This window comes from Pinus tabuliformis, chromosome J (assembly GCF_031772625.1).
Source record: "Pinus tabuliformis cultivar Carrire ecotype Pingquan chromosome J, CPIR1, whole genome shotgun sequence".
In the NCBI taxonomy this organism is placed as follows: domain Eukaryota; kingdom Viridiplantae; phylum Streptophyta; class Pinopsida; order Pinales; family Pinaceae; genus Pinus; species Pinus tabuliformis.
In genome coordinates, this window is record NC_142295.1 from 183478287 (window position 1) to 183492439 (window position 14153).

General features: G+C 37.6%; 1 protein-coding gene across 1 annotated transcript; it reads right to left on the bottom strand.

Moving 5' to 3' along the window:
* Nucleotides 1–11281: 11281 nt before the first annotated feature.
* LOC149226290 (protein S40-1-like) lies at nt 11282–12553 on the bottom strand. The gene has a single exon (XM_089375270.1). It carries the CDS (start codon nt 12140–12142, stop codon nt 11579–11581), a length of 564 nt encoding a protein of 187 aa, XP_089231396.1. The 5' UTR covers nt 12143–12553; the 3' UTR covers nt 11282–11578.
* Nucleotides 12554–14153: the final 1600 nt, after the last annotated feature.

Sequence of the window (14153 nt, forward strand, 5' to 3'; positions counted from 1 at the left end):
ATGGAGAACGACGGTTACGAGGTTTTGGGGGCATGAGGAGATTGCAGGAGTGGAGTTTCGAGGAGAGAATGAAGGAAAAGGTGGTGAGAGTGTTCGGCAAGGAGTACTTATTGCTTTTTATGGATATTTCTGGTGATGGAGGGTGAGCTGGCCAAGTGTACATTGGCCATATTTAGACCACTGTTCCCCACCTACCTTGTCATCGTGGCCCTCTCCTCGTAATCATCCCTCGTGATTGCATCGGAGTACACACTTCCTCCACTACCTGTCCTTGACATCTTTCTTGAGTTGACTGTGCGCACATGTGGGTGACATCTTCAGATGAGTGGAGTCAACTAGATGAAGGTGGCCAAGTTAACTGGCCACCTTTCCCTCATTCAACCTCAACCATCTCGTTTCTATTGCATGCCTTCTAATTACACAAATGAAAACAGAGGCACGGATTAGTTACTTACTTGAGATCCGAATGCATTTGTTGTTAAGGTTGTGGCTCTTTCTCTCTGCTGCATGCCTTTGTTTATTTTAATGCATGATGTCTTCTTGCTGATGTGTGGTTGTGCCTTGTGTAGGTTCTTCTCTAGATAGATCTAATCTTCAGGTGTCTTGTTCAACTTTCATATTTTCATCCTCTTACTGCTGATGCTGGATTTTAATGGGATCAACAGCTACAGGAATTTCCACAGGAGCTCCTGTAGCTGCTTCTCCCTTTGAAGCTTCAGCTTCTTTCTATGCTTAGGGATGTGAGGATGATGCCAAAGATGTAGATAGATATGGAGAGGTAATAGGTGGGCTTCAGGTCAGGTTGATGGTGCTATTCCCTTTCTTATTTTTTAGTTTTTTTTTTCTTTTCCTGAAGAACTATTTTTCTTTTTGTGTTTTTCTTGGACAGGAAGAAGGACGATGCTTGGGGTGTGATGTAGGCTTAGACATGATGGAAAGGAGGTTTGAAGGTTGTAGGAGGATTTATAGATTTCTTATGAAGCTTCCCTATCCCTCAAACTGCCTTTTATATCCATTTCTAGTTCTCTCTAATTCCCACAGGAGCCTCTTGTAGAAAACACAGAGCCTGTTGTAGAAAACACAATTTTTGAAAAATAAGCACAGTGAGGTGAAAAAAATTCCAAGAACGATGGAGAAAGGTATGGGAAGGTAGGATAGATGTTGGTGTTGGTTTCAGGGCTCCCTTGGCACCTTATGCTACTTCCTGTAGTCCTCTTGCAAACCTACAATGCAACTGGAAATTCATTTTTCTTTTTCCCTCTCTTTTTTTTTTTTGAAAACAACTATGGTGCTTGAGGGAGGTTTTCACCCTAATGGCTTGCCTTGGGTGCCTCCAAGGGAGGTTTTCACCTAGGGATCTTATTTTTCTCTTCTTCTTTTTTTTGACAAAATTGGGCCACATCAAAATATGTTTTCAACCCAACGATGTGGCTGAAGCACCTAATGGAGGTTTTCACTTCAGTCCTTATTTTTTTATCTTTTCTTTTTCTTCAGTGAGTGGATGAAGTGGAGGCTAATACATGCTCCACTATCATCACTGTCTTACTCAAATCTTCAATGAACTCTCGTTTGGAGAGGGGCTTCTTGTAGACTTTCAACCGATGTCCATTGACAGGCATGGGGATGGCTTCATCATCAATGGTTTTGATCAGAACTGAACCATTGTCATTGCATTTCTCCATAGTGTAGGGTCCCAACCATCTTGTCCTTAGATTGCCCATGAAATCTTTGTATCTTGAATCATAGGGTATTGCCCAATCTCCCTCTTGGAATTACCTCTCCTTGATGCTTTTGTCATGCCATATCTTTCTCTGAAGCTAAACTACCTCTGTATGGAGAAGGGCCTGCATTCTATGTTCATCCAATCCACTGAGCTGAAGTAATCTTTCTTTCTGTGCATGGCTGAGGTCTAGGTATAGCTAAGCTACCGTCCATAAGGTATTGAATTCAAATTCTATTGACAACAAATCCTTCTTCCCATAGACCAACTCATAGGGTGTGAACCTCGTAGTGGTCTTCCATGTTGTGTTGTAGGCCCAAGTGGCCTCAACTAATCTGTCCACCCAGTCTTTTGTGCTACTGCTCACTACGTTTGTCAAGATCTCTTCCAATGTTTTGTTAGTGACCTCCACCTACCCATTGCCTTGTGGATGGTAATGGGTTGAAGTCCTGTGCTTGATTCTATGATGTGTGAGTAGGTCTTCAATTAGATTCGAAGTAAATTGACTGCCTTGATCTGTGACCAATTCTCTTAGATACCCGAACCTGTAGAATATGTTCTCTCTAAGAAATTCAGCTACTTTTTCCCCTGTCGCTACTTTGATTGCTTTTGTCTCTACCCACTTTGTCAGGTAATCGGTGCACACAATGATGTATTGATTCTTCTTTGAAGGAGGGCCGATAGGCCCCTCAAAGTCCATGCCCCACTTCTCAAATGGCTCAAAGGTCACTTGAGGTTGCATGGGCATCTCATTCTTTGGAGTATGTTTCACCATCCTCTAACACTGATTACATTAGCTGGTATATCTCCTCACATCCTGATGAAGAGTGGGCCAGTAATATCTTGCTTGTAGTATCTTGGAGGCGGTTCTTTTTGCTACAAAATGACCTCCACAAGGTCCATCATGACAGGTCAAGAGGATGTCAAGGACTTCCTCCTCCCTAACACATCTTCTTAAGATCTGATCTAGGCCAATTTTGAAGAAATTTCCCCCAATCCATGTGAAAAGGGCGCTTTTCCTTATGATCTTGCTCTTCTCTTTTGAGGACAAGTGTGGTGGAAACTGTGCTAAAACCAAGTAGTTTGCTATATCATCAAACCATGGATAGAGTACTGAGATAGAAAACATGTGTTCATCTGGAATTTGGTCATCCACCATTCCTTCTTCACATGCAAACAAATTTACTCTAGACAAAAAGCCAGCAACAACATTTTCTTTACCAAGCTTATCAATATTGGTCAAATCAAATTGCTGCAGTAAAAGAAACCATCTAATAATGCGAGCATTCACATCCAGTTTGTTCATTAAACTTCTAATTGCAGAATGATAAATGTGCACAAAGATTTGATAGCCTATGAGATAATGTCTGAATTTGTTTAAAGAACGCATGAGAGCTAGGAGTTCCCTCTCAGTCACCGTATAGTTTAACTCGACCTTTGACAAGTTTTGCTTAAAAAGTATATAGAAAAAGGAAACTTTTCATCAATTTGTCCCAAGGCTACTCCTATTGCTTTGTTTGAGGCATCTGTGTGAATTTGGAAAGGTAGGGCCTAGATTGGGCCTCTCAGAATTGGGGCAGTCACGAGCTTGCTCTTCAAGGTATCTAGGGCTTCTTGATAGTTTTCTGATCATATAAACTCCACATCTTTACCTAAGAGGCCAAACAAAGGAGATGCTAGCTTGCTGAAATATTTAATGAATCTCTGTTAATACCCGGATAAGCCTAGGAAACTTCTGACATTCCTCACTTTTTGAGGAGGTGGGACCTTTTGGATGATGGTAATTTTGTTGCGGTCCACTTGCAGTCCTTGTTCATATATTGCATGACCTAGCACAGTCACTTGAGTCATAAAAAATTCACATTTTTCCGGACTGAGGGACAGGTTCATCTCAATACACCTGTCTAGAACTTTTCCTAGATTAGATAAGGCTTCCTGAAAGTCAGAGCCATAAGAGGTAAAGTCATCCATGTACATCTCTACTGCATCATGAACTAATTCAAAGAATATACTAAATACCGCTCTTTGGAAAGTGGTGGGAGTGTTACACAAACCAAAAGGAAGGACCCGATATGCAAAGGTACTCCAAAGGTAAGTGAAAGTGGTCTGATCTTGGTCTTTCGGGCTGATCTAAATCTGATTGTACCTGCTAAACCCATCTGGGACAGAGAAAAACTTTTTCTTCGCCAGACCGTCTAGCACTTGATCTATGAAAGGTAAAGGAAAATGGTCCTTTTTAGTGGCTTTGTTCAATTCCCGATAGTCGACACAAATTCTCCACGTACCATTTTTATTTGGCACTAGCACAAAAGGAGAGACCCATTCACTATTATAGATGGGATAGATGAATCCTGCATCAAGCAATTTCTGTAGTTCTTCCTTAACAATATCTTTAAGTGCTGGATTCATCCTCCTTTGAGGTTTCCTGATGACTACATACTGAAGGGTGCACTCCCTTCATCTCCTTATAACTCCAGGCAAAGGCATCTAGGTGTTTCCTCAACAGGTTACACAATTCCTTCTCCTGGGAAGTGGATAGGGATGGGTTCATTTTCAAGGTTATTTCTGGGTCGAACTCTATATTCTTAACATGGAGAGAGGTGGATTCAGCTGCACAGGGATCAGTTGAGGGGTTGTTTTGGGTTTCTCTTACTATGTCCTCTAATGGTGATACAATGGGAAGTGGATTCTGAATTATATTTTCAATCATATCGTCCTCATCTGGTGATTTCCCCCATGGCAATTTATAATGCACAAAGCGGTACAGAATAGACTTCATCCTCATCTTCCTCCTCCAACCAGAGTGGTAAATCATGTTCTAGCAAGGGTTGGGTAGGAGGATATAGGATCAACAGCTTGGACATACGCCCATTGTTTATGGTCATGTTCCCAGCTCAATAGCTGATATAGGTATCAGCAGTAGCCAACCAGGGTCTTCCCAGAATGAGAGGATACCCAGTGAGATTTGTCTTTGGCTGGAGAACAAAGAAATCAATAGGGTACTCCCAAGAATCAATGGAGACCATCACATCTTCAACAATCCCCTTAGGTCTCACAGTGGAGTGGTCTGCTAACTGTAGCACGGTCGTGGTCTTCCTCAAGGAGCACTGGAGGTTGAGTTTGAGCAATGTGTCATTTGTCATCACATTAATGGCAGCTCCCAGATTAATCAGAGTGTGTGGGATCATGGTGCCATTGATGTGGACATTAACTACAGGGCTTCCAGGGTCCAGATACTTTGGACAGATTACCTGCCCCAATGTCAAGTCGGACAGTTTCCCTATGACATTGATGGTTGGGACATCTCTCTTGTGCCTTCCTAGATGCCTAAATCATTTGTCTTTGATCAACCTATTGTAGATAGGCACATCCTTTATGGCTTGGAGAAGTGGTGTTTTCACACATAAGTGTTTTAATTCCCCTAGGAGTTTAGTTTCTTCTGGGGTAGGCTGTACTGTCATAGATAGTCTCTCAAGAAAGGGTGGAATTGCTTTAGGTTCACTTTCCTCTTTATCTTCCTCAACCTCCCTAGGTGGAGGTTTGCTATCCAGGAGAACTTTCCCAGATCACAAGTTAATTTCCTGAATCTCCATAACATAAGTTGGGCATGATGGTTCCCCACTATACACTTTCTGAGCCTGTCTGTTGTTTGGGTTCGGATTTGGCTGGGCAAGCATCTGGGGTTTCTTTGGTGAAGCAGGAGGTAACAGTTGTGGTTGGCCAGGTCGTGGATGCAAAAGAGCAGGAGGAGAGTTGTATTGGGGCCTCCACCCCTAATGAGATGCTTTCCACTAAGGTTGCGGTTGAGAATAAGATTGAAATGAATGGGTGCTAGTTGGGCATGGTATGGAGATGTGAAGGACCAAGGAGGAGGTGTGGACCAAGAAGGATGAGCAGGGGGGGCCCAAGAAGGTATGGATGTCACTTGGTTGGGGTTGTAGTATGCCTGAGATGTCTCTTACATCCCCTGCTGATATGGTCTAGGTCCATGCGGCCTCCTTTGGTTTATGTAATAGAGCTGTTCAATGACTCCCTCATCCCCTTAATATATAGCTTTAAGTCAGGGTAAGGAAGGACACTTGTCCGTAGAATGATTTTCTTCACAGACTGAACAAACTTCTATATATTTCAATGGGTATTCATTCCTAGGATGCCTCCTGGTGCACCTAGGGCAAAAAATGGCCAAAGCCCTCTCCGCTTCCTCTTGTTTCCTTCTAATATGCAAGGTGTCCACTTGCATGGCAAGAGTCTGCAACATCTCACTCTTAAAGTCTTCCACCATGTTTCCAATTTCTTCTTTAATGGATGAGCTAGAGGAAGAGGTACTGGCTATGGATTGACTGCCCTTCCTTTCTTTCTGGCTGCTCTAGAATGGTTTCCAAAAATAGTCTTTATGTCCTCATAGGATAGTTGGTAGATGTCTCCCCCGGCTAGTAAATGGAGGGTGTCTAAAATATCTTCCCGAATTCCCCTGAGCAGGACCAGCTTCAGAGACTCAGGGTTGATTGTACACTCGGCCCTTTTGTAACTGAGTTGTAACCTCTCTACATAGTCCTCCAGGGACTCATCACTTCTTATGGTCATTCGAAAAATTTCTTCTTTAGTATCTTTTGACCTACAATAGTCTCGATACTTGTTGTTAAAGGATTGTTGCATCTAAGACCAAGTTGTCATACTATTTCCAAGTAATCCCATGAATCAGCGTAATCATACGTCCTTGAGAGTAGAAGGGAACAATTTCAACATTTGCTCATCTTCTGCATAGTCATAGGTTCAACAGATAACAACAAACTCAAACAAAAAGGTGTCAGTATCTTCTGTAGTTAGACCATGGAAATGAGGTAGGGCAGAAGGGCTTATATTCTTCATTTTGGCGTCCCCATTGGTCTCCCGAATGGAAAAGGTACCCTCTATTCTTTCTCCATTCCCCCTAGCATTTATGTGTTCATCCATTGGCTCTAAAGAAATGTTTTCTTCTTCTTCTTCCCCTATAGGTTCTTCAAATATGTCTGGTTGTTCACCTAAGGGTTCTTATTGATTGCAACCACCGAAGAAGATAGAAGGTTGGCTGTGTGAGGAAGTGGGGGTGTTGGACAAAAATTTTCTTGAGTTATCTCTATTTCTACGAGGCATGAAAGGAAATTTTTTTGGCTTGTTTTTGTTTCTTTTTCCCCACACTTATAGTACTTGCAAAACTGAAATTGATTGAGCAAAACAAATTGCAACTAGCTGAAGTGAACTTGCTAAAACAAAATTTGCAGAACTGAAGAGGAAAGCAAGGAAATGTAGAGCTTGAAGGAGAGGAATGACTAGTCTACTCTTGCTTAAATGAAATTTGCAGAATTGAAAAGGAAAGCAAGGAAACTTATAAATGAAGGAAAAGAAAGGACTAGTCTACTTTTGTTGAAATAAACTATTAGTAGAATGTTGCAAGAAGAAAATAGAAGAAAGCAGTAATCACATAATACTCTGGTGCTTCCTTGGCAATGGAGCCAAAAAGATGGTGAGTGCCAGTATTGCAACAATAATGCTGCAACTCCTGGGCTTCCTTCTTTACTCTTATCAACCCGGTAGTTCGTAACAAACTTGGAAGCAATAGTGCTATATGCACAAGCACTAGTTCTTATTGCAAGTTGTCACTTGGTTAGCTAGTAAAAGATCACTAGGAGCTCCAGCCAACTTCTATGTATTCCAGAAGAAGTTCTATATGTGATGAAAGGAAAGAAAGACTACTCTACAGATACGACTCTAACTGCAGAAATGAGAAAGACTAAAATGTAAAGCAAACCAAGTAAATCCTACTTAACCAACTAATCCTACTTTTGTAGAAAGCACTATGAAAACCATGAAAAGAATTCCATCTATCTATTTAAAGAAGTAAACAACATCTAACTAAGCTATTTCTGGAAGTAAATGAGCAAAAAAAATCTTTTTGGATTTTTCTGTATTTTTATGTGAATTTGACATGTATGTCATTTATTGTTTGTGAATGTGGCAATGAATAGGTGGTGTTGAAGAGCGGTTTTGGGACTTGAGAGCATGTTCGATGGTGTGGATGGGTCTTAGGAGGTCTCAAGTAGCCTTCTAGAGGCTTTTCTCACACTCGGCCTTCAAAAGAAAGCCTACAAGAAAATCTACAGGAGGACAAAGGAAATCTACAGGAGGAAAAACAACGTTCTACAGGAGGCCGAGAGTAGTTTTGGCTGTTTTGAGGGTGTGAGAGTGGGTGGAAAATGTGGATGAGGGTTGGAATGAAGTGTTAGGGCACCTAGGGTCTATGAAGAATCATTGGGAGAGAGAAAGATGATTGCATTTGCTCTGGGAGAGAGGAAGGAATTCTATGGAAAATGCAGGAAACTAAGGCAGAATTGAGAGGAGACTTGGGCGACCTATAGGGCATGGATCAGATGGAGGATAGGATCACTGATAGGCTAGCCTACTGCTAGAAGATATCTGCCGCATGAACAATTGACAGTCAACTAGTGAGGTTAACCAAGCAATGAAACAAGTGCATATAGAAAAACAGAGTTTTGCATCAAACTAATCTAAATTGTGATCTATGAAAGGAAATCTTGATAATTATTGCAAGAAAGGAAAGCATGGAAGAAGACTATGGTAAATAAAGAAGTGAGCATGAAAAAGAAGTTCTGAAGCAAAGCAAACTAGGCTATTAACCAACTAAAAAGAGTGCAAACACTAGAAGTGCTATGAATGAGGAAAATCTGTGTTTTTGGGGCAGCAAGAGGGTCTTTGTCTCAGATCATGGTCCCAAAGGGAGGAAGAGAGGCCAAGGCATTGTTGCTAGCCTTTTGAATTTTTTCTTTATCACTTCTTAACCTGCCATAGGAAGCACAAATGGAAGCAAACTACTGAATCATCAAAATCAACCTATTCTTAACCATAAAAGAATTAGATCTAACATCAATCTAATCTACAAATGAAATAAAACATAAAAATACAAGTAAAGAGGGGCTTGGCTACTTAGATTGGGCCCTAACCCAAGAGCTTCAGCCCTCTGAGGTAACTCAGTGCCAACTCAAAAATGATTCCATCTTTATTTCCAAAACAATAACAAGATTACATGAAACTGTCAAAATAATAAGCTTGAAGTTGAGCAAAGTTTACATAAGCAAAAGTAGAACAAAAATCCAACAAAAATCCGACGCTAGTGAGGCCCTAGGCCTCTCTAATTATACAAATGATGCTATCAATAGCTTCCTTAAAATCAGGGAGGCTTAGCTCCCAAAACAGATAATTATCAGTCATCCTCCACTTGCTCGACTGCCTTCTAGTGCATGACTTGGATGCTTGTACTCCGAGCTTAATGAAGGGGAATTCGAAGTGAGGAGTAATAAATGAGGGGGATTCCCTCCTATAAGTCCTCTCCTTTGTCCACTTCGAGTTATTGATGCGATTTGTCCACTGGATCCTTGACTTTGACCTCAAAATTCAATAATAATCTGCATTAAACACATATTAGACCACATGGCATTATAACTAACTCAACTCACTCTATAAGCATAAATATAATCAGAAAATCATAGAATAAGCTAAGAGAATGGCTGACTTGACTATGTTAGGAGGTAAAATGAGCCCATATAATCACTCATTTATGAGGCTCATCAATATTAATAATATTATTGTTAATTTATTGAAATCTATGTTTTATTAATTTTATAATGTTCTGTAGTTTTTCAATTCACTTTTAAAAACATATTTTTACATGGTGGATAAAGGAAAAGAAAACTAACTAGTTTTTTTTCTTTCGGGATAAAATTTGTAATTACTTTTAAACATTTTTTTATTCAAAATTATTTATTTTAAAATCAATTATATATATATATATATATATATTTTAAACCGCCAATAATGTTATGTTGCCAAATAATTAATACGTGTGAAATATTATTTTATTTTTTATAATATGATATTTACATTTAATTAAGTACTTGATTGATTTTATTAAAACTTTATTCAAATTTACATTAGTAATACATATATTAAGATTTTGAATCATTATTTTACTACGTTCAAATATTATGAATATGTTAAAGACATAGTGTTTTGAATATCAAATTATTTCATAGCTTATTCATTCTACTCATAATAACTTGTTTCATGGTGGTTATATAAAAATCAATATTATATTGGGTAAGACGACGTTTTTCATTTCAACCAAATATGTATATTATATATTTTAATAGTTTTTTTTAAACAACTAAATTAATAATATTAGACATTGGTCTATGACGATTTTTCTTGAAGTATGTAATGTTTCTTTATTCTTTCCATTCATAAATTAATAAAATTTTGATGTAGTTAATAGATATAAATTAGAATTTTATTAGTTATTGCAATGTTAGATTTGAGATTTTTATGATTCATAATGTAGATAAATGTCTTTCGGATTAATCACATTCTTAAGATTTCATTGACATTTCCAACCAACTAATGTGGTTTATCCTCATAACAAAGTTTTTCTATTCCATTAAATACTTGTTTGATTTGAAATATCCTCTACATCAAATTTATATATGTTATTATGCTATAGTAAAATATGTGTATATTGCAAAAAAGTAAATACATTCTATGATTCTAATGTTGTGTCTAGATTTGCTACAATAATCATTTTAGTGGTCCAATTTTCATTTATTATGGTATAATAGAATATGTGTATATTGCAAAAGAGTAGATATATTCTATGATTCTATGGTTGTATCCAAATTGGTTACAATAATCATTTTAGTGGTCTAGTTTTCATTTCTTGGTATTTCAATTGTTTTTCCTCATATATTTTTGGCTTGCCAAAAATTGATGATGTTCTAAAATATGGTGGATATTGGTTACTATTAGGATGAATGTGAAACATTTTTAAGTGGAGATAGTTTTGGTTAATAAGATTTGGGGCATTAGGTAATCCTTAGGTAAATAAAGCTATTCTTACCAAATATTATAGACTTTTGGACAAGATGGGAACTTTAAGATGAGAACTTGAGACACACTAATGAATAAAAATAGAGATTTTATAGTATTTTTAGTTCCAAAAAGCACAATTTACTAATAAATTTAGTTTTCATAGTTTTGCGATGTTTCTTAAAAATAAAATAAAACAATTGTCAACTAATTTGATAATTATAATTAAAGTTATAAAACAAATTTCAAATTTAATTTAATTTGACAAACTTATTAATTAATATTAAAATTTATGAAAAAAAACTTAAAACTATACCATATATAACGTATTTAATTATAAATTTAGATAAAAAAATTAATTAGTAAAACAAATATTTCAAATCTAATAAATATATAAATATCCCCCAATGTCCCCAAATACTTCACATTTTGGTTCATAAATCATACCTTCAACGATAACTTTCATAACTGAATAGATGCGATGTTTGCGATGCTTCTTCAATTTCTTACCGTGTGACAGTTTTCGTGCAAGCCGTATTATACTTATAAAAGAAAGAATAGTTGGTACAAACTCTGCTATATTTTCGAGAACAGAGAGCTAATGAAATTAGATTTTCCGATCGTGAGTGGACCTTTGACAACGCACCATGTGAAAATGAAACTTTCATTGATTTCAATTGCCAAGTGATCCATTACTCTTGACACCTTGTATAGAGGATAAAAGAACAAATTAATATTTACATTCTCTGCTATGTTTTCGACAACATGAAGATAGAGCCAGTGGCAAACTTTTCGATGCGTGGAACTGTCGGAAAGCACCAAGTAAAATAAAACATTTATTGATTTGAATTGCAAAGTGATCGATAACAAATCCATGAACCAGGAATTTAGATCTATGTTTTGGAATTCGGAATACATAGATCTTGTTCTCTCTCAGAATGAATTTCATTCGATAAAACCAGTCCTCGTCAAGACAGCAGTTCGAACCTGGCTGAGATCTCTGCCTTTGAGTGTTCTTCCGATGCCTTCATACACTGACATTTCAGGTATTTCGCTCTGGGCAAGCTGCCTGGCAACGAGCTCATGAGGTGGGATCCATTCAAAATCCCTACCATCACCGTCTTCATTTCCATAATCATCAACTCTCTCATGACTTCTTCTCCAACCATTGATCTCATTCTTCCTTTCTTTCCATACCATTTGAGAACAGTCGGGGATATTCACAGGTGTAGACCGATACCTCAATATCCTTTTACTGTTCTCTTCATGGCAAGGCTCCCTCCTAGGAATTCTCACTGATCTCTTGCTAGTATTACTATTCCCTTCCAGCTTTGATCCCCTCGATCTGCATACTGCAACGACGCTATAGCGGTTTTCCCCTAAGCCAAGCTCCTTGGTTTCGGCATCATTAAAACCACCCCATATATCCTCTTCACTAAACTCTTCCATGGCCTCACTAAACAGCATGTAAATATGATAGTGCTTCTTCAATATGAAACTGCCAAACATAAAATTACTTCTATCCAGGCGCACCCAAGATCTTTCTTTTAATATTTTTCTTCAAGATCCCACTTTTAAACATCTATATGACACGACCTACATTGTGCCAATTCGAAATGATCAAAATCCTGATAAAAGACCTCAAGCACCCTGATAAAAATTCTAAAGCACCCTGATCAAAATCCTCATAAACATCAAGTTTTTTCTGTTCTTGTTCTTCTTGACAACGTCCAGAAATCTATATCTGCAATAGAGAAGAAACACAGCCATGTACGAGAGCCTGAAGCTCGGAGATATTTATAGTTCATGATTAGTGGTTTCTCCCTCAAACTACCACTAATAACTTCACCAGATGCTTCATATTCCGGGAATCGATTGCATCCATCTCAGCCAAAGCGGATAGGTTAACCTAACTTCGTAGAAATAGTAATTGTTTCAAACAAAAATTTGACGAAATAGATTTTTTATCTCATCTTAGTTTCATCGATTTTACTCAATCTGCGCTAGATTTACAAATATTTTATCCGAAAAAACGATGTTTCCAATTATTTCCAATTATTTTCCAAGCCTTTATTCACACAAAGTATAGAAACATCTATTTCTACCTAAACAAACATCCAAAAAAATTCACTCTATTCAAAGATGATAAGGATGAAGTTGAGGATAACAAGAGATTTGTTGGGGGGCGTTCTTCACTTTTGGTGGGTTGATGTGATTGCTTTATCTGCAATTATGTCCAGTTATCCCCGTACAGTGAGTCTATTTCTGCGATTTCGGTTCCAGAGGTCAATGGTGATGACTCACATTCACGTTCAACTGGAATAATTGCTGAGATTCCGAGCATCTATGGAGCAATAGGTCTAAAATTTTGGAACTTGCGTGTTTAAAGCGAACGAATAGGTTGGACTTTGTTCCATTCCTGTGTGAATAAAATGAAATTGCACGACACCTCCATTGAGGTGATACTAATTTATTTGCAAGCACGTATTGCATTGCAGAAAATGAACCAACTTTAATGGCACGTAATTAGGGGGAGCTGATTCAGCTCGATAGTGAAAGCTGTTGAGTTTTCAAAAAACATGGGGCTTCTAAATTTTTTTTGGACCTTATTAGGAATAGTAGGAATAGTATTCAAGAAACCTTAGGAATAGTACTCAAGAAAGTTGAGGCTTTCTTGGAGAATGGAGAATGTTGAGGTTTGACAGCGCATTCTCGGTATTGATGATGTCTGATTTATGAAAAGCGTGGGATGTGTTACGTGAGATTGCATCTGGTTTTCATGTAGCGAACACGGAGGCAACAATGACTAAAGGCTGCAAGTTTTGTTTGATTAACCGCCTGTGATGTAACACAATCCCGGCTTGTTTAAAGAGGTGTTCAAATCCTAATTGAATTAGGAGTTCACTGTCAAAACCGAGGAGTTTATTTTTTAGGTGTTTGATGTCATCTTTGCCCACAGAATTAGGTAAACAGACTTGGACTATTATATTAACCTTGATGCACTAGGTTGTTTAGACTTTGATGTTTGTTATAACGAATGCCATGTGTATGAATATCAGAAGTTTTGATATAAACCAAAGTCTATATATAATAACTATATAGGAAAAGGAATTTGATTCATAAACAACCAATTGATTATGAATGTTTATGATGATAAACTAATAAAAGAAAATTAATACATTACAAAATAGGTATAACATTTGCCAAGAAAACTTTAATGTCAAGATTACCAATGTGAAGCAACCTAGCTTAATGAACGAGTCTAGGAAACAATCAATTTCCAATATATTGAAGGATTGTTTATAATATTTTAATGGAAGGAAATAGAATGAGCGATTTTTTTTTCACTTATTGTGTTCATTTGTGATTTATAAGGCTGATGAATAGTTGTCATATTTGGTTTTCAAGCATATATCATTCGCTTTTTCATTAAGTGGCATATCAATGGACTTAAATAAAGGTTTTTTAACGGTGAACTTTGTAGGCTTTTGTACATAGTTATTATTTTTATATAAAGCAC